This window comes from Equus quagga, chromosome 18 (assembly GCF_021613505.1).
Source record: "Equus quagga isolate Etosha38 chromosome 18, UCLA_HA_Equagga_1.0, whole genome shotgun sequence".
Classification (NCBI taxonomy): domain Eukaryota; kingdom Metazoa; phylum Chordata; class Mammalia; order Perissodactyla; family Equidae; genus Equus; species Equus quagga.
The window spans coordinates 30,720,729-30,748,594 of NC_060284.1; the positions used below are offsets into that span (position 1 = coordinate 30,720,729).

The 27,866-nt window shown below is 34.3% G+C and overlaps 1 protein-coding gene across 5 annotated transcripts in view; it reads left to right on the forward strand.

Annotated features, from left to right (window-relative positions):
- The window catches only part of PTBP2 (polypyrimidine tract binding protein 2), an 84,293-nt gene that overhangs the window by 40,392 nt on the left and 16,035 nt on the right, over positions 1–27,866 (forward strand). For all 5 annotated transcript variants that reach the window (XM_046645460.1, XM_046645461.1, XM_046645463.1 and 2 more), the window contains exons 4-8: positions 3,186–3,358; positions 4,322–4,465; positions 13,168–13,332; positions 13,419–13,529; positions 17,479–17,674. In XM_046645460.1, coding sequence (XP_046501416.1) covers positions 3,186–3,358; positions 4,322–4,465; positions 13,168–13,332; positions 13,419–13,529; positions 17,479–17,674 — 789 coding nt within the window. The remainder of the gene's footprint in view (positions 1–3,185; positions 3,359–4,321; positions 4,466–13,167; positions 13,333–13,418; positions 13,530–17,478; positions 17,675–27,866) is intronic.

Sequence of the window (27,866 nt, forward strand, 5' to 3'; positions counted from 1 at the left end):
CCAAAAGTTTCTGGACTTACCTGGGGAGTGGAAGGGAAAGGACAGCAGAAAGAAGTCCAAATTATTGTATTTTGTCTTCTGAAAAATCATAGATCTGTAACCCAGAGAGACCCAGTCTTCCTTACTTCTCTGAGAGGGTGATAAATGGCCTAGATGTTTTATAAGCTGAGGACCACATGTTTTCTTATGCCTTTTTTCTTTTCCAGGCCTGGGGTGTTTTTATATATGAAATTAGGCTTAGTTGTGTGATTAAAGAAATAATTTTCCAGTTTTGCATTCTCATAATGTCGTTATTTTAAATGAAGATTTTCATCATATTTAGCTATATGTGAATATTTAGTAGCCACCCTCTCTGAAGCTCTTAACTGAGGGAGTATCAGAGTGTGAAGAGAGTGTAAATTTTGGTACTTACATGGTCTTTGAGAGGAAAGGACATGTCTTTGACAGGAAAGTGTATAATATGAATTTTGTTTTGGGATTCTCCTATAGTAAGTTAAGAGCACAGGCTGTGGAGTCATATACTTCCTGAGTTTTAATCCTTTTTCTGCCACTTCCCGTCTTCACCACTTAGTAACTGTCTGACCTTGGCAACTTCACTAGCTGTCATCATAAATGGGATTGATGGGTCATGATAATAGCATCTTAGTGGTGTAAAGTAGTTAACTTCCAGAGAATGTTAAATATCTATACAAAAGAAAAGTAGCATCTTTTCTGTATTTCTCCAAAAAACCAGGTTGTCTTCTTTGACTGTTAAAACTATCCTACCTTCCTTGTTATTCAGCTTTTTTACTTCTGCTTTTACCACCCACTGTCCAGAAATTATCTAACACAAATCCTTAACAATAAACTATTCTATTCTCTTCATAATAGGTTTAGGGAGACTTTACCTTTTGGAAATCATATTCTAAAAGTCATTTGAAAAGAGAAGCCTTTTTTCACCCTATATATACAGTGATAGGTGGTATCTTTATTATGGTGCTTTTTTCTCGACCTTTTCCCAGAAGGAAAAGGACAGACTAAATTAGAAAAAACTGAAGTTTGCTCTTTTGAGTTTCCTGATACCAAAACCTATAACTTTAGGTTGAATTACGAAGTATTTGTTCTTGTTATTCAAACAAACGAATGAACAAGAACACAAAATGTCAGAATTCTCTATAGACTGCTTAGCCAAGAAGAGTCCTTGGTCTTACATAAGAAGAATATGCATTTGTATGCCGATTATGTGTTTTAAGGTATATATGTATTTTTTTATTCCCTGCTTAACTTACATTTTCTTTCTTTTTTTAAAAAGATTTTATTTTTCCTTTTTCTCCCAAAGCCCCCCGGGTACATAGTTGTGTCTTTTTAGTTGTGGGTCCTTCTAGTTGTGGCATGTGTGATGCAGCCTCAGCATGGCTTGATAAGCAGTGCCATGTCCGGGCCCAGGATTTGAACTGGCAAAATCCTGGGTGGCGGAAGCAGAGCGCGCGAACTTAACCACTCAGCCATGGGGCTGGACTTCTTAACTTACATTTTCAATTAACAGACCCAGTGATGATTTTGTTAGATAAGATGCCACAAAATAGAAAATTCACTGTCTTTCTTCTTTCTGGTAAGTTCAGATGCCTCTGCACACAAAAATCTTCCTTAGTTGTGCAAGAGGAGATGTGGAGAGCTTCCTGTAGTTTTTTTGTATTTCTGGAGTGATGAAGAGCTAGTTAACAACATTTTCATGGAAATATATTCAGAACCAGAGCTTACTACTCTTTTGTACAAAGCCAACCTAAGGGGATTTTTAAGTGCATCAGCTGGCCATTCATGTATGTAAACTTGGGTGAAACTCTTAGAGTAAAACATGACTTAAGTATATCTTGACAAGTAAATTATCAAGTGAGTTCACATAGTATCTTCTAGAGATACCTTCTCTGATTCATCCAATAAAGTCACTATCACACCACTCTCTTCTAGTCTTCTGCTAAGTCACCTTTAATCACATCACTCTGCTTTACTTTCTTCATAGCTCTTAATCACTGTAAGAAATTATCTGGTTCATGTACTGGTTACTCTGCCTCTCCCGCTAGCCCAGATCTTATTGATCTTGTTCACTGCTGTACCCTCAGAGCCTAAAACAGTGCCAGACACATTCTTGATTTTCAGTGGCTGTTTAAAGAATCAGTGTGTGAATGAGTTTTGAAGACAGTTGGAGATCAAGATGATCTTAGAGTTTTATAGATATTGTTGAATATATATTTTATATATATAATATTGTTTATAGATAGTGTTGAATGTTTTGGGGCGCATACCATAAAGTACCCAAAAGTATCTACAAAATGGAGTGTACAGGTATATTTCTCAATGTATAAGCATTCTTCATTTTAATGAGAACCTCAGAAATTGCTTTGAGTCCTTAGAAGTTAACTACCAGTGTGGAATAGTGGATAGACTGTAAGTTCTTCAAATAGTTTTCCATAAAACATCACCTATTTTATTGCCTCTTTAGTAAGATTTTTATTTTTGGTGAAGCTTTGGAATAAAAGCAGGTAACTTTAATTTGTTAAATAAAATATATCAGTTTATTTTAAAGCTAAGAATAACAGAATACGTTAATCAAGTCCATGAAGGATTTATAGTATATAGATGTTGATAGTGACAACATATTTAGATAGATTAGGTGGTAATTTTAACAAATTAGGAGAGGCTCATTGTAGGTAAGCCATAATGGTGGATTGACTGCATGATCATTTTTACAGCATTGCTTTCTTCGATCTCATTTTTGAGTAGAATATTTTAAATTGAACAATATATAATTTCTAAGGTAAAATTATAATGTCCCTACTTTTTGCTAAGTCAGAATTTTCATTTTTTTTGTGTTTTTGTTAGTCTGTAATAAGATGATTAATTGCAAAATAATTGTTCTTTAGCCATTGCGCAGTTTCTTTATGAAATTACATTTTAATATTTTTGCTTATCTCTTGTTACTTGTTGCATATACTGTTCAGAAACTTACTTACCCAGTAATAGTCTTAATTAATTGATAATTTCATTTAATGATAATTGGTGGGTATGATTTTCTTTATTCCTTTGAAAGTCCAGTTTTTGAATTTTTAGGAATTATTCAAGTATACTCAGCTGTGTTTTTGTTTTGTGTTTTTTATGCAAATAAGGAAAAGTAATATAATAAAGACTTCTTTTTCAATGTCTTTCAGCCAATGGTAATGATAGTAAAAAATTTAAAGGAGAAGATAAAATGGATGGTGCTCCTTCTCGTGTACTTCATATTCGAAAATTACCTGGTGAAGTGACAGAAACTGAAGTTATTGCTTTAGGCTTACCTTTTGGTAAGGTGACCAACATCCTTATGCTGAAAGGAAAAAATCAGGTATACTTCTTTCAGGACTTATATAAAACGTTAAGCCCCAAACTACCCAGCAGGTGTAAATTAGCTATTGCCTAATACGAGGATAGAATATTGTAGGTTGTTTTCCTAAAAGAACATAACAGAAGTCTTATTTTGACTTTTCCTGCTAGCTGTATGTGGTAAACTAATCCTAGGGAGCCAAAATGAATCTCACCATCGTTTTCAAATTTTCCCTTTTGAATTCCCTTCAGGACTCTAATTGAACAATTATTATAATAAGATTGGAAAATATAAATGAAGTATTTCTTTCATTGTGGCTCTGCTCTTTGTAATATCAGAAATCAGTAGGGGCACTAAATAGCATCTTTTCCTTTAAGCTTATCCCATGGAAATATTTCTGATAGCATTAGAAGAAAATAGTCATTAATCCTGTATATTTTTCATTGCATAGATGTACCTGTAGCAATAGGACCCAGGTATATTAGAAAGGAAGTTTTGTTTTAAAATTTCTAATGATGCTATTTAGAACAGTCTGTGAAATTTAAGATTATCTTAAATACAGTTAATATAACTCATAATGTGACATTTAATTTCTTTTCTTTGTTAAATTATACTGCTTTAAAAATGACTTTGAGATCTCTTATGTTCTCTAGGTTAGGATTGGTAAAATTCTGAAGCTAGAAAAAGTGTTTAGACTTAATTTTTTTAGCTTCTGTTGGAAGTACATTTGTGGTATATGGAAAATCAGAGATCGAAGGCAGAAGCACCATGTACTCAAAGAGCTTTTTTCTGAGGTTAGCTTTAGTTGTATACCTAAACTTGAATAAAGGATTTCTAATTTTATTTATTAGAGCATCTAGATGTAACTTGAAAAGTTATATTCTAGATACTGATTTTTCTAGTTAGTTGAATAGATTACACAGATATTGAAGTTTGTTTGAATTTAATTCACAGTATTAACCTTTTTGCTATTTAAATTTTCAGGCATTTTTGGAACTAGCAACAGAGGAAGCAGCTATTACTATGGTTAATTACTATTCTGCTGTGACACCTCATCTTCGTAACCAACCAATTTATATCCAGTACTCCAATCACAAAGAACTAAAAACAGATAATACGTTAAACCAAGTGAGTATATGTAGGTACATAAATAAAATGTCCCAGACAATACTAAGAATCTCATGAACATATTAAAAGAAAATAAAATTTTTAATGTTTCAGAAGATGTCTCTGTGGGCATTTTCTTGTTATTTTTAAGACATTTTCTTGCAGCATTAAATATTATGTTAATTTATAAAAAGTATGTGTGGTCTGTTATTTTCATATTTTAAATTGGTACAGGATCAATTAAATAGTATTTTTTCAGTGCTTTTAAAGTCCTTGTCAGAATGTTGGTTTTTTTTGTTACAAGTTAAGATTTTTGTGTAGAAACCGTTTATGACGTAGGAGTTTTTATTAGCATAAACTATATACAACTCTCCTGCTTATACTTTAAGGTATGAAGTTCAATGCCTTTGGTTACTTGACTTTTTATAGGTCTTAATTCCTTATGGAAAAATTCCTATTGAAGATATGTTAATGGTTTTCCTGTGGGGAAAATGTAAGAAGGGAGAATATATGAATGTATGGATCTTTTAAGCATGTGATGTAAAAGACATTAATTATTTAAAATTAATATATTAAAAAAATAGTATATGAATGGCTTTAGACCTAAATAGGTAGGGCTGCAATAATGATCTAAAAACTTTAGATCTTTTAATATAGTTTTTAGCTAATTATATCTTTCTGTTTCAGTAAAATGTAAACTGTACCTGGCTCTGTCTCACTGAAAATTTAATGGAAAATTATTCCTTATAGATTTTAACTTTCGTAAAAAGTGACTTAAGACCATTTTGATAATTTATGAACTATAAGCTTTTAAAACTTTTTATCTAAAAGATAAGGCTAAAATTTTAGCTGTTTTTGTTTTTTGTTTAATTTGGTAATTTTCGTTCCTTTTGAACCAGAAGTTGTACTTTAAGAATTTATCGTGAAGAAATATGCCAAAAGAAAATAGCTATTCCATGTTCTTTTTATTTAGAATTTAAAATGGCATTTAATATCCCAATTTTATTTTATATATTAGTATTTTCAGTAAAGTAATTCATGAATATATTCTTTTTTTTATTGAGTTCATAATAGTTTATATCATTGTGAAAGTTCAGTTGTACATTATTTCTTGTCTGTCACCACATAATGCTCCTCTTTACCCCCTGTGTCCACCCCTCACCCCCCTTCCCTTGGTAACCACTGAACTGTTTTCTTTGTCCATGTGTTTGTTTATATTCCACATATGAGTGAAATCATATGGTGTTTGTCTTTCTCAGTCTGCCTTATTTTGCTTAGCATAATTCCCTCCAGTTCCATCCGTGTTGTTGCAAATGGGATGATTTCGTCTTTTTTTATGGCTGTTATTCCATTGTATATATATACACCACATCTTCTTTATCCAATCATTGGTCGTTGGGCACTTAGATTATTTCCATGTCTTGGCTATTGTGAATAGTGCTGCAGTGAACATAGGGCTGCATATGTTACTTTGGATTGTTGATTTCTAGTTGTTTGGGTAGATACCCAGTAGTGGGATAGCTGGGTCATGTGGTAGTTCCATTTTTAGTTTTTTGGGGAATCTCCATACTGTGTTTCATAGTGGCTGCACCGGTTTGCATTCCCACTAGCAGTGTATGAGGGTTCCCTTTTCTCCACACCCTCTCCAACATGTTATTTTTAGTCTTAGTGATTATAGCCATTTTAACAGGTGTAAGTGGTATCTTAGTGTAGTTTTGATTTACATTTCCCTGATGATTAGTGATACTGAAGATCTTTTCATGTGTTTATTGGCCATCTGTATATCTTCTTTGAAAAAATGTTCATATCCTCTGCCCATTTTTTGATCGGGCTGTTTGTATTTTTGTTGTTCAGTTGTATGAGTTCCTTATATATTATGGAGGTTAACCTCTTGTTGGATATATGATGTGCAAATGTTTTCCCGCAATTGGTGGGTTGTCTTTTTGTTTTGATCTTAGTTTCTTTTGCCTTGCAGAAGCTCTTTAGTCTAATGAAATCCCACTTGTTTATTTTTTCTTTTGTTTTCCTTGTCTGAGAAGACACCGTGTTTGAAAAGATCCTTTTAAGTTCGATGTCAAAGAATGTACTACGTATATTATTTTCCAGGAGTTTTATGGTTTCAGGACTTATCTTCAAGTCTTTGATCCATTTTGGGTTTATTTTTGTGTATGGCGTGAGATAATGGTCTGTTTTCATTCTTTTGCAAGTAGTTGTCAAGATTTCCCAACACTATTGAAGAGTCTGTCTTTTCTCCATTGTATGTTCTTGGCGCCTTTGTTGAAGATTTGCTGTCCGTCGATGTGTGGTTTTACTTCTGGGCTTTCCATTCTGTTCCATTGATCTGTGTGCCTATTTTTGTACCAGTACCATGCTGTTTTGATTACTATGGCTTTGTAGTACATTTTGAAGTCAGGGATTGTGATGCTTCTAGCTTTGTTCTTTTCTCTCAGGATTGCTTTAGCAATTCGGGGTCTTTGGTTGCCCCATATGAATTTTAGGATTTTTTGTTCTATTTTCGTGAAGAATGTTGTTGGGATTTTGATTGAGATTGCATTGAATCTGTAGATTGCTTTGGGTACCATGGACATTTTAACTGTGTTTGTTCTTCCAGTCCATGTGCATGGAATTTCTTTGCATCTCTTTGTGTCATCATCTATTTCTTTCAATAATGTCTTATAGTTTTCATTGTATAAGTCCTTCACCTCCTTGGTTAAATTTATTCCTAGATACTTTATTCTGTTTTTTGCTATTGTAAGTGGAATTGTGTTCTTGAGTTCTCTTTCTGGAAGTTTGTTGTTAGAATATAGAAATGCAACTGATTTTTGTAAGTTGATTTTGTAATGTGCAACTTTACTATAGTTGTTAATTATTTCTAATAGTTTTCCAGTGGATTCTTTAGGGTTTTCTATATGTAAGATCATGTCATCTGCAAACATCAAGAGTTTCACTTCTTCACTCTCTATTTGGATTCCTTTTATTCCTTTCTCTTGCCTAATTGCTCTGGCCAAAACCTCTCCAGTACCACGTTGAATAAGAATGGTAATAGTGGGCATCCTTGTCTTGTTCCTGTTCAGGGATGACATTCAGTTTTTCCCCATTGAGTATGATGCTGGCTTTGGGTTTGTCATATATGGCCTTTATTTTGTTGAAGTTACATTCCCATTTTAAAAGATTCAAATGAGAGGGCCGTTCCTGTGGTGTAGTGGTTAAGTTTGGCGCACTCCACTGTAGCAACCTGGGTGCGGACCTACACCACTCATCAGCCATGCTGATGTGGCAGTGACCCACATATAAAATAGAGGAAGATTGGCACGGATGTTAGCTCAGGGCTAATCTTCCTCAGCAAAAAAATAAACAAGTAAATTGAAATGCAAGGAATGTATAAAGAATAAAGATACGGCATCTATAGATAGATGTAAGTGGCGGGGAGGGGGCCAGATTTGTAATTTTAAATAGGATAATGGTGAAAGCCCTAGCAAGAAGTGACATTTGAAGGGGCTGGCCTGGTGGTGCAGCGGTTAAGTTCGCATCTTGCACTTCGGCAGCCTGGGGTTTGCCGCTTCAGATCCCAGGTGCCAGCCTATGCACTGCTTCTTAGGCCATACTGTGGCAGGCCTGTCACATATTAAGTAGAGGAAGATGGGCATAGATGTTAGCTTAGGGCCAGTCTTCCTCAGCAAAAAGAGGAGGATTGGCGGCAGACGTTAGCTCAGGGCTAATCTTCCTCAAAAAGTAAGAGAAAAAAAGAGAAAAAGAAGTGACATTTGAGTAACAAACTTCAAAGTAGTTATAGAATAAAGGCACTTTTTCCAGTCTGGGTTATTCCACTCACAGGGAACAAACTGCGGAGTTCCTTCTGTTGAAAAAAAGTTTTTTACACAACCATATTTTTAATTTTCAAAACCTTTTAATCTTCTTTGATCATCCTTTTTACATTGTAACTGGTCGTGTTTTATGACTTCACAATTTTTTAAGGATATTAATTAATGATATTTTACAAATATTTCACTATACTTAAATTATATCCTGTTTTCTTCAGTGTTAGCTGTTATGTTTATCTTGTTTTCTCTCTCCCCCTCTTCCCCTTTCCTCCCTTTCGTTGTCTGTCCATATTTCAGAACAGTTAGGTTTTATTGGACTTACGTGCTTTCCTGTAAAGTAATGGGGAATTGGATACTAAGCTAAGATTCCCCTCCAGATGCCGAAAAGGTCTTTGTTCTGGTCCATCAAACTTCCTGTAGAATTTCTGGTTCCTTTAAGGGAGGATTTTGTTAGTGTTTTTTAATTGTAAGCCAGGGAGATGTTCTGGGGAGGGGAGGAAGGGGAGTTTAGCTGTTTGTTTATGAGCCAGACTTTGCATTAACCCTTTTATTTTCACTCCTTCCTCCTGTGAACCTGACAATTTCTGGTCTGATTCATGTGGTTGTTATCAGTGCAAACTCTGTTTGCTGTGCATTCACTGTGTCTTCTGTCCATTTGCTTCTGTTCGTTTTCTGTGTTTTAGGAGTTTGATAAATTTTTCTCGGCTACTGATGATCTCCTCTCTCTTCAGTGTTTGCATTTATTCTGTTTTGTATTTATTTATAGGTGTTTTATTGGGGTTTCACAGTAGAAGAGAGGCAAATGAATATTTGTGTTAACCATGAATTCTTCCATAACCCTTTATCAAATCATTAGGTCCTGTCAGTTCATTCTCCTTCATATCTGTCTAGTTTTAATCTTTCTTGCTACTTCTGTAATTCAGACACAATCACCTCTTGCCTATATTACTATAATAGCTCTCTTGCTAATTTATTTTCTTTCCTTTCTCTCTTGAATTCTTTCTCCCTGGTACAGTCAAGTATATATCTTTCTAAAATGCACAAATCTGACTTAAGTTACTCCCCTGCAGCAGGTCCCCTTCATGCTCAGGATAAAGGCCCTTTCTGAGATGGCTACTGTTTCTCCTACCCTATTTGCCTGTGCGTCTATCCCAGAAGTAATTGTAGATCCTCAAACATGGCATGCTTTCTCTTGTTTTCAATCTTTTGAGGCCACTGTGTCTCTGTGATGTCACTTTTGCCTAGAATATTGTGGCCTGCTTGCTTTTGTGCCTGTTTTCTACCCTACACTTCACATGGCTAGTTGCTAGACATCTTCAGGTCTCCCCTTAGCTAGTTTCCTCCAGAAAGCCATCCTCTTATCCACAAAGAGCGGATTAGGTTTGGGTTAAGAACCTTTAGTAGAAATTAAAATCACCGTGAGATACTACCATGTCCTACCAGATTGGCTAAAATTAAGAGGGGTAAATACCAAGTGTTGGTAATAATGTAGAGAAGCTTGAATTCTCATATGTAAGTGATGGGAATGTAAATTGATAGAATCATTTTTAAAAACTTGAAATATATGTTAAAGCTGAGCATATACATTTTCTTTGACTTAGTAAATCTCCTTCTAGTTACATACCTGAGAAAATACATGCATATGTACGTCAAAAGATATGTATGGGAAAGTTCATGGCATACTATGTGTAATAGCCCAAAGCTGGAAACAGTCCAAAGTCCAAATATGTTCAGCAGCAGAATATATTGTGGTATATTCATTCATTGAAATTCATTGGAATACACAAAGAGTGAATAAGCTCCTAGTACCTGCAATAATACATGGATGTACGTCTTAAAAATAACGTTTCTTGAAAGAAGCCAGACCAACGTAGAACACATACTATATGATTCCATTTATGTAACTGGGAAAAAGCATGGGTGTGGCTTCTGGCATGTTGGTAATATTCTTTTATCTAGATAATCATTTTACAGATATGTCCACTTTGTGATATTTTATTGAGCTGTATACACTTAGAATTTGTGTCCTTTTCTATATATGTGTAATGTTTCAATAAGAAGTTTAATTAAAATCTAGATTGGCAAGCCAGCTCTGCTTTATGAATTAAAAAATGTAAGCATTTATTTGTTAATGATAATGGAGAACATAATTGTTAAGCTAAAAAAGGAGGATGGAGAACAGTGAATAGTATGGGAGAAAACGTGGAGTAGAAATATACTTAAATGCTTGTTTGGAACAGATGTACACATGCATGCTTGTATATGTAAATGGTTTCTCTGGAAGGATACCCAAGATAAGGTTGGTGAGGAGTGGGTTGGGGAAAGCAGACAGGGTTGCAGAGGAACTTTTAATCTTTTGTACCATTTGGATAGTATACTGTGATCATAATTCTATTTTAAAAAGATATTCCATAGGGGCTGGCCCCGTGGCCGAGTGGTTGAGTTCGCGCCCTCCGCTGCAGGCGGCCCAGTGTTTCGTTGGTTCGAATCCTGGGCGCGGACATGGCACTGCTCATCGGACCATGCTGGGGCGGCGTCCCGCATGCCACAGCTGGGAGGACCCACAACGAAGAATATACAACTATGTACCGGGGGGCTTTGGGGACAAAAAGGAAAAAATAAAATCTTTAAAAAAAAAAAAAAGATATTCCATGATTTGAAATTGCAGATGTTAGTGTTTATGAGAGTGTTTACTGTCATACATATCTTTTGATGTACACATGCATGTGTTTTCTCAGGTATGTAACTGGAAGTAGATTTACTAAGTCAAAGAAAATGTATATGCTCAGCTTTAACAGATATTTCAAGTTTTTAAAAATGATTCTATCAATTTACATTCCCATCACTTACATATGAGAATTCAAGCTTCTCTACATTATTACCAACACTTGGTATTTACCCCTCTTAATTTTAGCCAATCTGGTAGGACATGGTAGTATCTCATGGTGATTTTAATTTGTATTAAAGGTTCTTAATCCCAACCTAATCCCCTCTTAGGAGATGGGGATATTTCCATACTTGTAATAATAGACAGGTATAGTGTAAGGACCTGTTCACTAATGAAGAAATAATATTGCGGTGAACTGCTTAAAAAACTATTTAAATATGTATTAGGTTAAATATATTCAAACATTTAAATTAATAAACATTGCTCTAGAAATCTTTTTATCCTGCTTTATTTTCTGTATAACTGTATTCTCCATAGTAGTGTAACTGTGTTTATTGTATTAAATATTTATCAAATGTTTCCAAATATTGGGTTTGAATTAATGAGTCACTTTAGCTAACAAATTTATAGGTCAAATTATTATTTTTTTTTAATTTTTTTTTTTTGAGGAAGATTAACCCTGAACTAACGTCTGCTGCCAATCCTCCTCTTTTTGCTGAGGAAGACTGGCCCTGAGCTAACGTCTGTGCCCATCTTTCTCTACTTTATATGTGGGACGCCTACCTCAGCATGGCTTGCCAAGCGGTGCCGTGTCCGCACTGGGGATCCAAACTGGCGAACCCTGGGCCACCAAAGCGGAACATGCGCACTTAACTGCTACACCACAAATTATTTTTTATTTTATTTTATTATTGTTTGCCAGTCCCTCGAAGTGTTATTTAATTAGCATTTAAATGATGAGTTTTGACTAGATGAGTACCTGGTCTCTTTGAATCCAAGCTATATGATCCCTTGGTTATATGATATTTCAGTGAAATATTTATTTTTTTCCCCCAGCTCTTTTGAGATATAATTGACATATAATATTGTGTAAGTTTAAGGTGCACAACCTGTTGATTTGATACACTTATATATTGCAAAATGATTATCACCATAGCATGTGTGCTGCCGAAGAGTAAACAAGAATGGTTTATTCTCATAAGTGTCCTAATTCTTTTGCATTCTCCTTTCTTTTTATTCATCACTGTGCTCTGTTTATATTCATTTTCATCTACCAGTACAGTTTTTTCAAACTATAAAGCAATGTTGAGGTCTTTGTCACTGTTATATTTAACAATTATTTGGCTTTATATAGATTTTCTGACCCCAGGTAAGGTAGAAAGAAATTATTTCCTTATCAGTGAATCTGTCATAGTAATAATAGGAAAGGCATAAGAATAATAAAGGCAGTCTTAAAAGGAACATTTAACATATGATTTAGTTGACAGATTTCCTGAAAATACTGTATTTCTTCAATTCTCTAGGTATTTTTTTTGCATTTTAAAATCTCAGAAATCAGGGTGTCTCACAGCAGTTCATCTGTCGTGGTTTAATTAGCAGTATCTTCTTAGTCATATATGAAAAATCATACTGCATTTTGTAATTTATGGTGTATTCCTGAAAATTTTGTGCCTTTGTACCAAAGTACAATAGATCAATTTCGGTTCTAAAGATTTTGGTGTCAGAAGTTACACTAGTATGAAAAAAAGACATGTATCCTGAATATTCCTCTATTAAGATCGTATTAGAAATAATAAGGTTTATGGGAGTTCTTTTGGATAATCTAGTAATCCGCTTGTTAAGATTTACCGTGTTTCTTTTTTATGGAGTGAATAATGTTACATTGAAGTTTTATTGTTCTCTGAAAGTTTCTGTTTTCTGATTATATGGATCTACCAAACTGCATCTTGTTGTTTGAGAATAAATTACATTTCCTATCTTTGCTTGTTTAGCATTGGTTTAGGTGTTGGTCTCAAACTCTAGATAATAGTTTTGAAATAAACACTAGTAGAATAGTTGAATTATAAACAGACAATACCTGGCTTGTGGCAGGTGCTCAAAAGTATTTATTGAGTGGGTGTTAAATTTTATTTAATCTATATGTGTTCTAGAAAAGAACAAATAGTGTAACATGTAGCAAAGTAAAAGTGCAAATACTGGATGTGTTTCTAAAGTGCTTATCTTTCAATTTTCAGCGTGCTCAAGCAGTTCTTCAAGCTGTGACAGCTGTCCAGACAGCAAATACTCCTCTTAGTGGCACCACAGTGAGTGAGAGTGCAGTGACTCCAGCCCAGAGTCCAGTGCTTAGAATAATTATTGACAACATGTACTACCCTGTAACACTTGATGTCCTTCACCAAGTAAGTTTACTTTAATTTGCATGTTTACCTATAAATTGGAGAAATAATACAGTAGATAAGTTGTTTTGATTTTGATGTTTTAACAGATATTTTCTAAGTTTGGTGCTGTGTTGAAGATAATCACATTTACAAAAAATAACCAGTTTCAAGCTCTCCTTCAGTATGGTGATCCAGTAAATGCTCAACAGGCAAAACTAGTAAGTCTAGACCTTTTTTTTATAAAGTGATATTTTTCAATGGCACATAGATGTCCACAAACTCATATATACACATGTAAATATAGCTAATGTTATTAATACTGCCATAACTTAGCAATATCATGTAGCATTATAGATGGCACAAAATGGTATCATTAAAATATTGGAAAAGCTTATTTGTGATAAAGAAATGTTTATTTTTAAGATTAGTCATATCTGCAGTTATCTATAATATAGGCTTATATTACTTTGCATTTTTGTTTGATTTAGGTCCAGAAGTTTTGTGCTCTTGAGGATATAGCAGGATTGTATTGTGCATGTACACCTGTATAAGATTTTAAGTGTTTTCCAGTAGGAGTTTCAAAGTAATTAATTTAGCCAGTGAGATAGTTTAGCTGAAATATGTTAATATACTTGTGCTCAAATGCTGTGATAGGCTCTTGGCTTATTTAAGACTGTATCCAATGTTCTCTTTAAAGATTTTTTTTGAAAGACAGGTTTTCTGAATAGGTTGCTTGTCTATTTTTTATTCACATCATTTACATTTGTTGTTGTTGTTATAGAGGGAGGGTAAGAAAGTATTAAAAGAAGTAGAATCATCCCATGTCATGGCTACCATTGAAAACTGCATACCACATGTTTGCTTCTAAAAGCCATAATCTTCTGTTTGTCTGTCTTATTTAAATCTACCTTTCCTCTCTCTCTTTAACTTCTTTGCCGTGTTATTTCATTGTTATTTTCATTCCATCATGATACCATTAAATATTCATTATTAAACCATTAATTCAATTGTCTTTACTTACCTTTGTCTTACCTCTTTTTCTTTATTTCACTCTCAGACTAATTATGGTATGTAATACATCAGTGCTTCCTCCAAGTCAAGATAGCTTGTATCGAACCCGGACCGGTTTTGATTTTTGGTTCATTGCATTTCCATCCTCAGAATCTCATTTGGGGAGCAAAAATAGCTTCAGGGAGCAGAAAGGCTATACTAATAATAATAGCATAATTTTATGCTTTACCAAGTGTTATCTCACTTTTTATGACTACTGCTCTATGTTGTAAACAGAATAGGAATTTTTCCTGTATTACAGGGAGATGCTAAGATTTAAAGATGTAAATTACTTATCCTAATGCACATTGTCTGTAAGGTAACTAGCCAGAAAATAGGAGTCATCCTTTATTCCTCTTCCTTTCAGCCTATCACCAAATCTCATTGATTCTAGATCCTAAATTTCTATTGAATGTATCCTTTTGTCTTCAACTCTCTTGCCACCACCCTAGTCTAAGCCAGTGTTACTCATAGTCCTGGTCTCTGATGCTACAACAAGCTTTTGCCAAAATACAGATCAGCATAGTTCCAGCCACAGTATGTTTAGGGTTGGTGTTAACGTAAATTCTGACACAGACTCCTTACCTTAATGCAGAGTGACCTGGGCTGCTAGTCTATGAATCACAGTTTGAGTAGCACTGATCTAAGCCATCATCATCTCTTAAATCTCTGTTTCATTGGCCTTCTGACTAAACTCACCACTTTGACTTCTTCCTTCACACCTGTTGTTTTTCCACAGAGTACTAAGAATGATCTCAACTAAAAATCGTCTTTCTTCCATTCTCACTGCCCTTCAGTGACTGAGTCTTGTCTTTAGTATAAAGTCCTCATTCCTTAACATGGTTTACAGAACTTTAAATCAATCCTCAGTTTGCCTCTCCGGTCTCATCTCCCATCTTTTAATTATATTGAACTTCTTTAAATACTTTGCATATACTGTACTTTTTCTCTGATCTCTCAGGTTTGCAACTTGCTAACCCATTTGCTGATATTGCTTTCTCTTCATCTCTTTATGCCCAGCTCCTCCTTCCCTTCCTCTTTCAAGTTTCAGTTTAGAAGTCTCTTATCAGAGAGGTCTTTTCATAACCTTTCAACTAGATTGGATCCTGTCCATTCTTAGTTCTCATCACCACACATCAAATTTATAATTATTTGTTACATGTGTATTTTCTTTTGGACTGTAAGTTATATACGAGTGAGTACCATGTCTGCTTTGTTCTCTGCTACTTTCCTAGAACCTAGCATAAGGTATGGCATATTGTAAATATTAGGGTTTTTTTCATCCCATGTCATAGCTTTCCCAGCACCTGGTGTGCTGCAGATAGGTCTCTTCCCACCTTTCAACTAGCCATGAACATGTCAGTATATTATGGAATGAGTTGGTTCTAAACTTTGTAAATCAGTTCCTATGTTTTTATGCTTATTAAAATGGTCATGTAAAATTAAAGGCAAGGAATAAGAGTTTGAGAAGAGAATCTCTTGTCAAAGGCCTACCTCTCCACTTACAGTGATAAGTGTTCAAATGAATGAAAAATTTAAAAAAAGTATCTAGGCACTGGGAATTCCTTTAGCAGGCAGTGTGCCTTCAAGTTTTGAGGAAGAAAATTTACGGTATTCTTCAAAGTGTGGTCCTATGTTCTTGTTATATAGATTGCTTATACAAAATGGGAGTCTCAGACCATCCTGAATTAACTTAGCATAATTTTGGGGATTGGGAGCCCAATACTCTGTTGTTTTTTTTGTTTTTTGTTTTGAAGGTTGTGGGAACCACAGCTATATCAAAGCAGCTTGAGTGACAGAGCCAACCAAACTCTTTCCATATGCTAGTTGTGTTCTTTAGCAATTACTTCAGATAATTGGAGTTTCTTCCCCTTAGCATTTTGCTTTATAAGAAAAGAGCAACTCAGGAAAAAACAGATTAACATGGGAGACTTAGTGAGGTTTGGAGGGAAAAATACAACAATCTCTTTAAAAACCTCGTCAAAAAACTATTGGTCTACCTTTAAAATAATATAGTTTTAGATGTACACACCTAATGAGTCTTGGTGTCTGTAAACATCAGGCTTGATCTGTGCGTGTGTTGTTATCAGAAGAAGTGTTGTTTCATTTATACAGTAATTTATAGATCTAAACATGTTCATCATTTCTGACTGTTGTATACAGTAAGTCTTTGTTCTTCTAATGAAAAATTAATACATTCCCCTGTTCTCTAGTTTGTTCCAGGCCTATATCCAGCTGGAGTAGAAATGATGATTATATAGAATCAGTGGGAAAAAACATAATAATCATAACAGCAGCATAGTCTTTTATAATTTATGATGTGCTTTCACATATGTGATCTTTTGGTTAATCCTCATAATAACCCTGTGAGGATTATGGCAGCCATTATCATCTCTGTTTTCCAGATTAAGAAAGATTTTGAGATTCAGAGAAGTTAAGTAACTTGCTCAACGTGACCTGAGTGAGTGTAGGCTTACAAATCTTGAGCTTGCACTCTTCTATTCCAGAACTTTTCTGGGATGATGTTGGATTTGCTAACTCAGCAAGTTATTCTGATTCACGTTGAACCTCAGGTTAAGGAAGATGATAATTTTTGCCCCATTTCATGGGAATTGCTATTATGCATCATAGTGATATTTATTTGGCTTGCAGCACCTCATACAATGTGGCGTCAAACAGAAGTTACCTTATAAAACTAGACCAATTCTTATAAGTTATGCTATCCATCAAAAAATACATGTATGATAAAATTAACTTTAAAGTATCGTGCAGGCTACTATGGTACTACTTTGGCAGGACTGACTATATTTGTGGCCCTTACTAATTTTTTTAAATTAAACTATTTGCAGGTTTTTTGAATTAAAAGTATTAGCACATTTGCTTAGCTGGTTTTATTTTAGGTGTATGTAGCACTTTCTATTTAAAGAAGATAATATTTGTGGAAACTAACACATGTACAGCTGGGATCACAAAGAACGATGTATATGAAATTTCTTTCATTCCTTTCCTGGTGGCTTTTATGTGTAGGTTTTCACTGTTGAGTTTTATTGTTAAAGTCATACCTTTTTCTGGTTTTTATTCCTTGAGATTGCTGATATACTTTATTCCCTTTTACAGGCCCTAGATGGTCAGAATATTTATAATGCTTGCTGTACCCTAAGGATTGATTTTTCTAAACTTGTGAACTTGAATGTAAAATACAACAATGATAAAAGTAGGGATTATACCCGACCTGATCTCCCATCTGGGGATGGACAACCTGCATTGGATCCTGCTATTGCTGCAGCATTTGCCAAGGAGACATCCCTCTTAGGTATGATTTCTGTTGTCTATACCACTTTTCTCCCATTTTACCAAATGGGAAAGTGCCTTTTAAACTCCAGTAAGTACAATGAATCCCCTGTTTTGGAATTTAAGAAATTGTATTAGGTTTTATTTTTCTCAGGTGAGAAGGCGTATGAATGCTGTTGGGAGAAAAACCTAAAGTGTTCTTCATAAGCGTAATTATGTCTGTTATATTCCTTTCACTACCTCACCTTTTCTCCTATTCTCCTAGTCTCCCAAAATAGAAGAAAAGCTCTACTGAAGAAATACTGTTGAGTTCTTAATAAAATATTTAAACTTCAAACTTGATGTCACACTATCTAGGTCTAAGTCTAGGGCTCTTGTGCATATTCTTAGGGCTAATCTGATTGTTTTAATTTAACACTGCATAGAAACAGTGAAAAGTTGGTAGTGAGAGTAGGCATATGGGTTTTTTCAAAACATGTGATAGCCTCTCTTTTAAGAAAACAATTTAAGCTAGAAGGAATTTTCTATAAAATTTATTTTGTTATTTGCCTTTTTGTCCTAATCATTTATGTTTTATTTTATTCTACAATGGATTTGACCCACTTAATAAAAACACAATGCAAAAATCTGCAACTAGTAGTTGATAGAGTCAAGATGAAGAAAGAATAAGGGAAAATGTTATTTTGTAAGTAAAATGAGTGAAGTGATTTATAGCTTAAGATGAAATTTTAGTTTCCTTTTGTTTGATGTGTTTGGGAATTCTTGATTTCTGATGTTTGTAAGATTCTCTTTAAATCACAGTGTCTATCCATATGGAACCCAAGATTGTTGAGTTGCAAAGTAGCTCTTACAGTTTAGTTTATGTCTATCGATAAAAAAAGAAAAAGCATTATAATGAAGTAATTCTTGGAAATAGATAATTATTTACCATGGATATGTAACAATTGTGCTGTCCATTCGTTAAATATGTTATAAGTGATAAACATCTATGTGGGACACCTGCCACACCACAGGTTGGCTTGATAAGCAGTGTGTATGTCCGCGCCTGGGATCCAAACCAGTGAATCCTGAGTTGCCGAAGCAAGAGTGCATGAACTTTTAGCTGCTACACCACCATGCCAGCCTCTTTAATTTTTCACATAGTCTTCAAACACCCTGTATAGTGACATCCAGTATTGCTTTAGGGAGGTCATGCTGTCTGGAATGGTAACCAAATCTTTTCTATGTTTATTTGCCTCCAGTGATACGTAATAAGTCAGATGACTTCAAAGTATGACCAAACTAGTATTGATCCAATCCATTTTCTGCTAAGTCTTTCTCAAACAATACTTGTTCAAAATGAAATAATTGATGGATATCCTTTTATTTCAAAGATTCTGTAAGAACACAAGTACAAGTTGATAATTCTTTTCTGCTAAATATTTAGGGGGATTCACTTTGCCTTGTATAATTTTTATATCTAAGTACATGACTGAATTTAATTACTTTGGAATCAGTATTATAAATTTTAATTGATTTATTTTACACAGTAATTTTTTAAGCTTCTAATTTCTTTTAGTGCTAGGGATCACTGTGTCTCAGAAAATGTAATTTATTCCAGAAGGGAGACCGAGTGCTTTGTAATTAGTTAGAAATCTGACGTCTAAATACATAATCACAAACGTGGCAGACTATTAGTTATTCACATATTCTACTTCAAGGTGATCAGAAATCCTTGAGATTATAAATTGAGACATCATTATAATGATCATTTTATCATGTTTAAAAAGTGTAGTTAATTTATTAAGGGGTGGATCACTTTTAGAAAAATTGCTAGAAGTAATTTTTCATGATCATGTTGTCTACATTTAAAAAATTAGGGCAGATAATGTATAAAAAGAGTACTTATTTTAGAACTTTCTAAGTATTTTGAGTTGAATAAAGTATTAGTCAGCCATTTTCAAAGGATCTTAGCAGAAAGGCAGAGCAGACTTTTTATAGGCAATTTCTTGGTGTTAAAATGTTTGATAATTGAGAACAGATATAACAAACATGTATTCATAAGGGTAAATATGTAGTCCTTATAGAACACATTTTCTCAAACTACTGTACATGGAAATCACCACAGAGGCCCTATCCTGGACTGGGAATCATTAGGAGCGGGTCCCAGACGTTCGTATTTTTTTAAGATCCCCAGATGGTTTTACCATGCAGTGGGAGTTGAGAACTACTGCTATAGAGAAAAGTTTGTAATTTTTTTAAGTTCTAAATTTTAGCTTTTGGCAAAGTTATTGGTGTTCTCGTAAAAACGTTATTTATAGCTATTGAGCAGTATTTTAATACTTTCTGTATTCATGCCATATGAACTTATCTTGGTACAGTTCTTCTGACAGAATACTGTATAGCTGTTAAATTGAGTTTACTTTGTTTTTCTTTTATATGTGTCTGTGGTAGTTAAAATCAACAAGTAAACTTATTTTAAACTTAATTTTAAAACTTATTTTAAAAAGAGTTCTGAAAACTTTTGTTTTTCTTTGTTACTTTTGAATGGATTATTCACATGGTAATTTTTTAAAACTTTTTATCATCAGAGATTTCAGTCATCATATACTAATATAATAAATCCACATATCCACATCTCAATTCAGTAGTTCCCACACTTGTTTTATCTGTTCATTTTTTCTGTTGTATTTTGAAGCAAGTTCTTGACATCATGTCATGTCAACTCAAGCATTACCATAATATCTTTAAAATAATGACATTTTCTTACCAAACCATAATGTGATTATCAACCTATCAAATTTTTCAATGATTTCTTAATGTCGTTGAATACCCAGTCCATCTTCAAATGTCCCCAGTTGTCTCAAGAAATGTTTTTTTAAGGGTTTATTTGTTCAAAATAGGATCCTCTCAAGGGCCACACATGTCATTTGGTTGTTACGCCTCCTAAATCTCTCTTAATCTATAACAGTCCTCCCTCCATCCTCACCTTCAGATAGATTGACTTACTGAAGAAACCAAGTTATTCTTTTAGAAACTTCCACAGTCTGGATTGTCTGGCTGTTTCCTTGTAGTGTCATCTTAACTTGTTCTTCCATCCACTGCGTTTTTTTAATGTAAACTAGAAGTTAGCTCCAAAAGCTTGATGAAGTTTAGGTTTTGTTATTTGTTTGCTTATATTTTTAAAGCAAGAATACTTTATAGGTGTTCCTTGTGCTTCATATTGTATCTTGGTTGGAAGCATAAAACGTCTGATTATCCCACTTTCAGTGATTTTAGTGATGTTTTAAGATTGATTGTCGTTTCAGGTAGTGACATTTTGTTCCTTCCATTATATTTTTCTAGTAATGGTTTTAGTATCCCCTAATGATCGCTGCCTTAATTTATTTCATTTTGGGGTTGCAAGTGTTCCTTTTTTTCCCCCTAATTCACACATTCCTTCTGTATTAATTAGTTGGGAATCTTTATAAAGTAGAATTTTCCTTCTTCAACTAGGGCTGTTTACCTTGTAATAGGTTTCTGCAGGACAGTTAGTTAAATTCTTGCATTTATTTGCTAGTTTTCAGTGGAAGAAGTTGATTCCCAGCTTTGGTTTTTACTAAACCAATTTATGAAAGGATCAAGCCTAAATTCTTCCCAGCTTCTGCTTTAAACTTTAGAAACTGTTGGTTGTTTCCAGATTCTGATAGCCCCAGAGTGATTTGAGATAGTGACCTTAGCCTAGAGGTGATCAGTTTGATTTATGTGAATTTTGGGGGTTTTTTTGGACTTGCCCCATGGCCCAAAACAGGAACGGGCCTGGATAAAGGACTAAGTAGAGCTAATTAAAATTTAGATATGTTTTTCTCACAAAAGAATTTATCCTCCTAAGATAAAGAACAAGGAAGCATTAATATTTTCTCACTAAGTACCGGTAGACTATAAATCACTTCTTATAGCTAATTGTGAGAAAAAAATAACCTCCAGACATGAGTGTGAGTTATTTACTCAAAGGATTAACATCTCCCAGGTGTTCTTTTTCTTTACCTGTGTGTATGTGCAGTCTGTGCCTGTTTATTCTTTTTGAATATGATTCTATAACATATTCAATAGAAACATCTTTTGTGAAACAGGGCTATCTTATGTATGCAATTACACTAGACTGATGAGTGGGGGAAAAAACAAAGGCAGACTAATTGGAAATTAATTAGTATTGTAGTAGTGAGCTAATAGAGTGGTACTCTCTTTTCTTACAGTATATTTAATGATGCCTATATGTTTGCTTTTGTGTGCATATTTCTTTTTAGAAAATAGATACATTTATTCACTGTTGTCTTTTAGATAGTATTTAATAAATTTAGGCTGTTGAAGGTTTCAGTATCCTCCAAAGGTGAATGTTATTTGGAAATTCTTGTATTTTGGGAGTTTTTTTACCCCCTGCTGAAACTATTCAGTTGCTCCAGAGCTCAGGAAGAACAAAATTATCACTTGGTATTTTCATGAGTTTGTAAGGCTACTTTCAGTTAATTATTGCGATGTAGGCCGTTAAACAGACTTTTCTACAAAGAAATGCTGATAAAAAAAGAGTCTTAAGATATGCATATACCAGTGTCTCAGAAGTGGGATCTTTCTGGATGATTGATATTGATAGAAGGGATTAGCTGTTTTTTCTACCACCATTTGCTCTCCCTATAAAAATTTGGCTTAACATCAAAATGCATAGATAGATCTCTCTGGGATAGTTCCTTTCATAGGAATAACTATTTAGAAATTTATTAATTTAAAAGTAGTTACTTAGATTACACCTCTGTTGCTTACAGTTCTTCATTTCACATATTTTGTGGCAAAAACATTTGAAATACTACAGTTTAGAATGGAATTCTAAGGAACCAGTTCCAGGAACCAAAAGTTTGTCTGATGTATATGGATACTAATATAATAACTGACTGTTTATCGAGTATATATTATGTTCCAGGCGTTGTTCTTAGCCATTTGCTTGTGAGTTAACCTTCACATCATCCTTAAATGAAGTTACCCTTATTGCCCCCGTTTTACAGATTTAAAAACTGGGACACAAAGAGATTAGCAATTAGAGTGGCTGAGATGGGTAGTCTGGCCCCAAAGTCCATGCTCCTAACTAATAAACAACAGAATAAAATGTACTATAGATTAGCTGGGCCTTTTGGCATGCCTTTTCCCCTGTGGAGTTAACAGGTCAATGTCATACATGTAGTAAATACGTAAGTCCTATTATTTTAATTTCCTCCTTTTTTTATATAATAAGATGTTTTCTGCTGCCATGACAGATTATTTTTTGTTGCCAAGTCCACTCACTGTTTAACCTGGTTATCATATGAGTACAAAACCAAAAGTGGGTATTGTTCATACATCCATTTAAAATTGGATCCAAATTAAGGATGTGTATATAGCATGCAAACCAAAATATAGTAAACTGAGATTATATTTTTATCTTTTCACAAAATATACATTAAAACTTAGATACCATATCTTAATTTTAGTAAAACACTAATGTATAATATTCCATTATAAGACTGATTATGGTAAAGGAAATTATGGCCATAAAAATCAAACCAAATAACTCATATACTGCAGACGCAGTTGAGAACTATCCTCCAAGAAAAGCCTAAATAATTATATACAAATACACAACATCCTAGGAATATTTCCCAGAAATATTAAACTACGTACGTTTTTAAACCATATCACTTAATGCCATAACACCAAAACTTCCTTTAGAAAAATCATAACTAAAAAGGCAGTATTTTATCATGTTCAGCATAAATAAATCATAAATTTTTGGTCAGAAGTCACATGAAATTACCTGTACTAATTCATTGTCCCATAACTGGTTTCCTCATTCCATTTCTGTTTCAACGTTTTGGAATTAAGAAGCTATTGTTGAGCATGCCTACTTCTCCATGTGTGCATTTTTAGAAAATGATGTTGAGTTCTTTGAATTATTCAACTGCCTCTATTTTGCTTGGCTGAATTTTAAAAATACTAATTTTTTGTCTTTAAAATGTCTTTTAGAAAAGAAGTTGGAAGGGCTGAGGTAGAGTTGTTCATTTTAAAATTTGTCAGTAGATAAAATTTTAACATCTCAAATTAACTTGAAGCAATAACGTTTAGAAAGTTTATTTAAACTCTTTGTGTCCGTTTTAAATAATGTTTGAATGAATGTGTTTTATGTCTGGAATTATTTTTATCTTCTTAGGAAAGGAAATGTGTCTGGTGGTAGTTGTGTACTTTGGAGGTGTAATGGGCCACAGATATAAACATTAGGAGAAGTATGTTATTACATCAGTTTGTGTTTATTTATCAGCATTTTTAAATGGAATAAGCTTGTTATGATAGGACTAAAATGCTATTCATAGGCCACCTTTTAACTATCCGGGGGCAAAAGTTTTATATAAAATTCTTAGTGGATGACGATGTAGTCTTTACTTAAACTGATCCATTATATTCACCCATTGTATTATTCTCAGCTATAGTTTTAAGAAATGTCTTCCTTTTGTTAATCCCATGTTTACCTTATCCTTTTCCCTGACAGTCTGTCACTTACCTCTCTCGTGTTCATCCTAGTGTTCATATTTTTAAGGCTAAACAGCTTGACTTCAGTGGTAATCAACTCTAGCCTTCAGATACAGAAGGTAGATTTAAATTAAGATTTAAATTAGATCAGGCTGTAGATTTTACTTTGAAAATATTTTGTGTTTTTAAAAGTTGACAGTTATATATATGGTATGGTTAAAACAAAGAAAAGCCTTCTAAAGTATATTATTGCTGCTTCTGCAATTAGAAGAAGAAAAACTGTATATGTTTGACCATAGTATAAAATGTGCCTGTATCCAAAGGACGTAAAAATTACACAGAAGATTTTCACTAGCTCCTCTAAAGATACATCAAGAAAGCAGTAGATTCATATAGGAAATTTTATTTAGATTTTTTTCTTGACCTTTTTTTTCTGAGTTCTTGCTAACTTCATATCTATTCGTTTTTAGTTTTACATTTTCTTGTTTTCCTGTTGATCTTGATTCTAATTTAAAAGTGGTATCCTCTCTCTCAGAATCTGCCTCTCTATTTGCCCCACTTTCTAATATCCTTCTTAATTGCCATGAGCATTTCACATCCCTAGCAAGATTCTGCTTCACCCCAGTGGCACCCTGGTTTATTCATTCATTGTATTATTCAGCAGTCATTTTAGCACTGTGCTAGGTACTATAGGGACTCAGAAGAATTACAAGATTTCTGTTCTCATAATCTGGTGGAGGCAGCAAACATCTGAGTGGCTTTAATTCGAGGCAAATTGAAATACATAATATAGTTAGTGTAGTATCAGCACAATGAAATGAGTAATTCATCATCCAAAGGAAAAATTGGGAGGGTTTTATGGGACAAAGAGCATTTGATTTGGATAAGAATAAAAAGGATTAAAAAAACCACAGCATGGGGGCCAGCCACTGAGTGCTAAAAGTTCTGTGCCCCTCACTCTGCTTTGGTGGCTTAGGTGCGCAGGTTCAGATCCTGGCACAGACCTACTCCACTCATCAGCCATGCTGTGGAGGCATCCCACATAGAGGGTGGAGGAGGATTGACACAGATGTTAGCTCTGGGCTAATCTGCCTCAAGCCAAAAAAAAAGAAGCGGAACATTGGCAAGGGATGTTAGCTCAGGGTGAATCTTACTCACCAAAAAAAACAAAAAAAACACAGCATGAACAAATGTGATAAAGTATATATCATGTTTAGGGAGTGACAAGCATTCAGTTATGAATGAGGCATAGGGTAATTGGGAGTATATGAAAGGCAATGATGCCGGAAAGAACTAGTTCGGGACAAGATCTTAGAACAGATGCTATCCCAAGGAGTATACTGGGAACAATTAGTCTAAGTAATATATAATTGTGAATATAAATTAGGGACATGAAATAATAATGGAAAGAAACAAATAAGGGAAAAATTAAACATAAAAGTAAGAGAATTTAGCATCTAATTGATATGTTGCTTACTAAGAATTAACCTTGTAGATGAGTCCACTGGACAGTAGGAAATTCGGTCTAGGACTTGGGCAAGAGTTCGTGGGGTTGTGAATTTAGAGGCTAGAGATGTGATATTTAAAACTTTGGTTTAAGATTCCTCAGGTATAAAAAAGCAGGGCGGTTAAAGACTTGAAATTGAAACTTTAAGCGGTGCACATGTCTATTGTGGGAAAAATAAAGAAGCAAAAAACTGAGAGGTGAAATACATAGGATTAAAATTAGAAGTGCCTGTTCAGTTCAATAGTTACCATATGCTTATTCACAAGAGTGGGTATAAATCTACTTTTAATGGATCAATGTACTACTCTGAAGTGCTGTAGAAAGGAAGGAGAAATGGGATGGTAATTGAGAAGTAAAGCAAGACCCAAGGGGAAGTGTTTTCAGTACGGAAGTATGCATAATCATTAAGAGTATTGGCTCCAAATCTAGGTGTCCTGAGTTCAAAATCTAGCTCAGCTTCACTGTCTGAGCTTCCAAATTTGTAATGGATGTAATGGCATTAATTCCTGTGTTCTAAGGCTCTTGCGAGGATTACGTGTGTTAACGTGTAAAGAAATTTGCTGTGCTTGGCATATAATGAATGCTCATTTCATATTAGGTAGTATTTGTTTTTAAGACTAGCTTAAGTCCTAGAGTTGATTGTAGTTTGTTGGATCAAGAGTGTAGTGGAAATGTTGGCATCTAGAAAATATAGAGATACTTTTTAGGACCATTGTGAGAACTAGAAGGGATTTTTATTAAGCTCACATAGAAATTTAGGGGCAGAGCTGGAGCCAGAACTGAAATCATTAGCTTTATCGTCCATATTCTTGTTCTCACCATCATGTATCTTTATGAAGAAAGACAGGAAGGGGAACAGAGGAAAAAAAGGAGGACTTTTGAAGTTGGTTGAAAATTGTAAGGGAATTCTGATCTCAATCTTACAAGATACTTGCGGAACATAACAAGATTGAGAGTAGGATACAGGGCTTGTCTAGTGGATTTTTAGGGAATTCTTGAAAAGAGACTAGGAAATTAGCTGATGTTGAACAACAAAATGTGGAATCAGTTTTGGGGCGCGTGTGTGTGTTTTCTCTCTAATACTTTACAAACCCAGATGAAAGTGTAGCCAAAATATAAAATTTAATTTATCCAAGTGTGGCATTGTAGAGCATTGAAAGATTAGTAGGAAGCGAGCCAAAACGCTTAGTCTACATTGTAAACTCAAGCCAAGGGAGAATAGAAAGGGAGGGCCATAAAGGCCAAAAGTGGGTTCAGTGGTTGTGGGAGTAGGAAGATCAAGAAGATGGAAGGATGATGTCAGGAAAGGGGATTGAAATGTTGGAAATGAATGGCAAAAAAAAGAAAAGAAAAATCAAAGAGGTAACAAGAAAAGTTGCTAAAAAGGATTGATGTAGTAAAAATTGTCACAAGTAGTTTTTAAGAAACTGTGAGGCTAGAGTGTTGGACAGATCACAGGGTGATGACGGGCTGAGAGAGATGGAAATAAAGGCACATGCCTAAGTCTTTATGTAATGAGAGAGAATGTCCTGGTGACCTGATGGCTATTTTGATGAGAATTGATTACATGACATTGACATCAGAAGCTCTTCTAATTGATGGTGGTGGAACAGCAATCTGAAAGTAACATGGGGTAGGGTAGGGTGATGAATAATGTATCCTTTTCCTTCTCTTTGGGGAAGGGTTTAGGGAGATAAAAATGACTTTTTGAGAGTATTGTAAGAGAAGTTTCATTAGGACAAGAAAAGCTTTTAATTAAAAAGTTTCTCTAAGGAACATGTTGGAAAAAAATGCAATTGTTAATTATAGAAAAGAAAATGGATTCCAGAGGGCAAAATAGGAATTGAAGAGAAGGTTAGTGAAAGAGGAAGAATGAATTATTTCAGGAAAGATTAGCAGTTGTCATTCTTGTCAAAAGTGAAATTTCTTTTTTCAAATCAGGAAGTAAAATTTAGAAACTGCCCTCCCCACCCAGGACCCTATAATTTATGAATTAGAAGGGGCCTCTAAGACTCACCACCAGACCTCTGTTCAGTAGCGTGTGAGACTAATAACTGTCAGATGTCTTGAACAGAGAAAAGAAGTAAGACCAAAGGAAATCATGTGATTGACTTTGGATTGAAGTTTTAGAATGGGAAATGAAGGGATAAAACAAATTCTGCATCCTTAAAAATGATGGATAAAACTGTCATAGTCA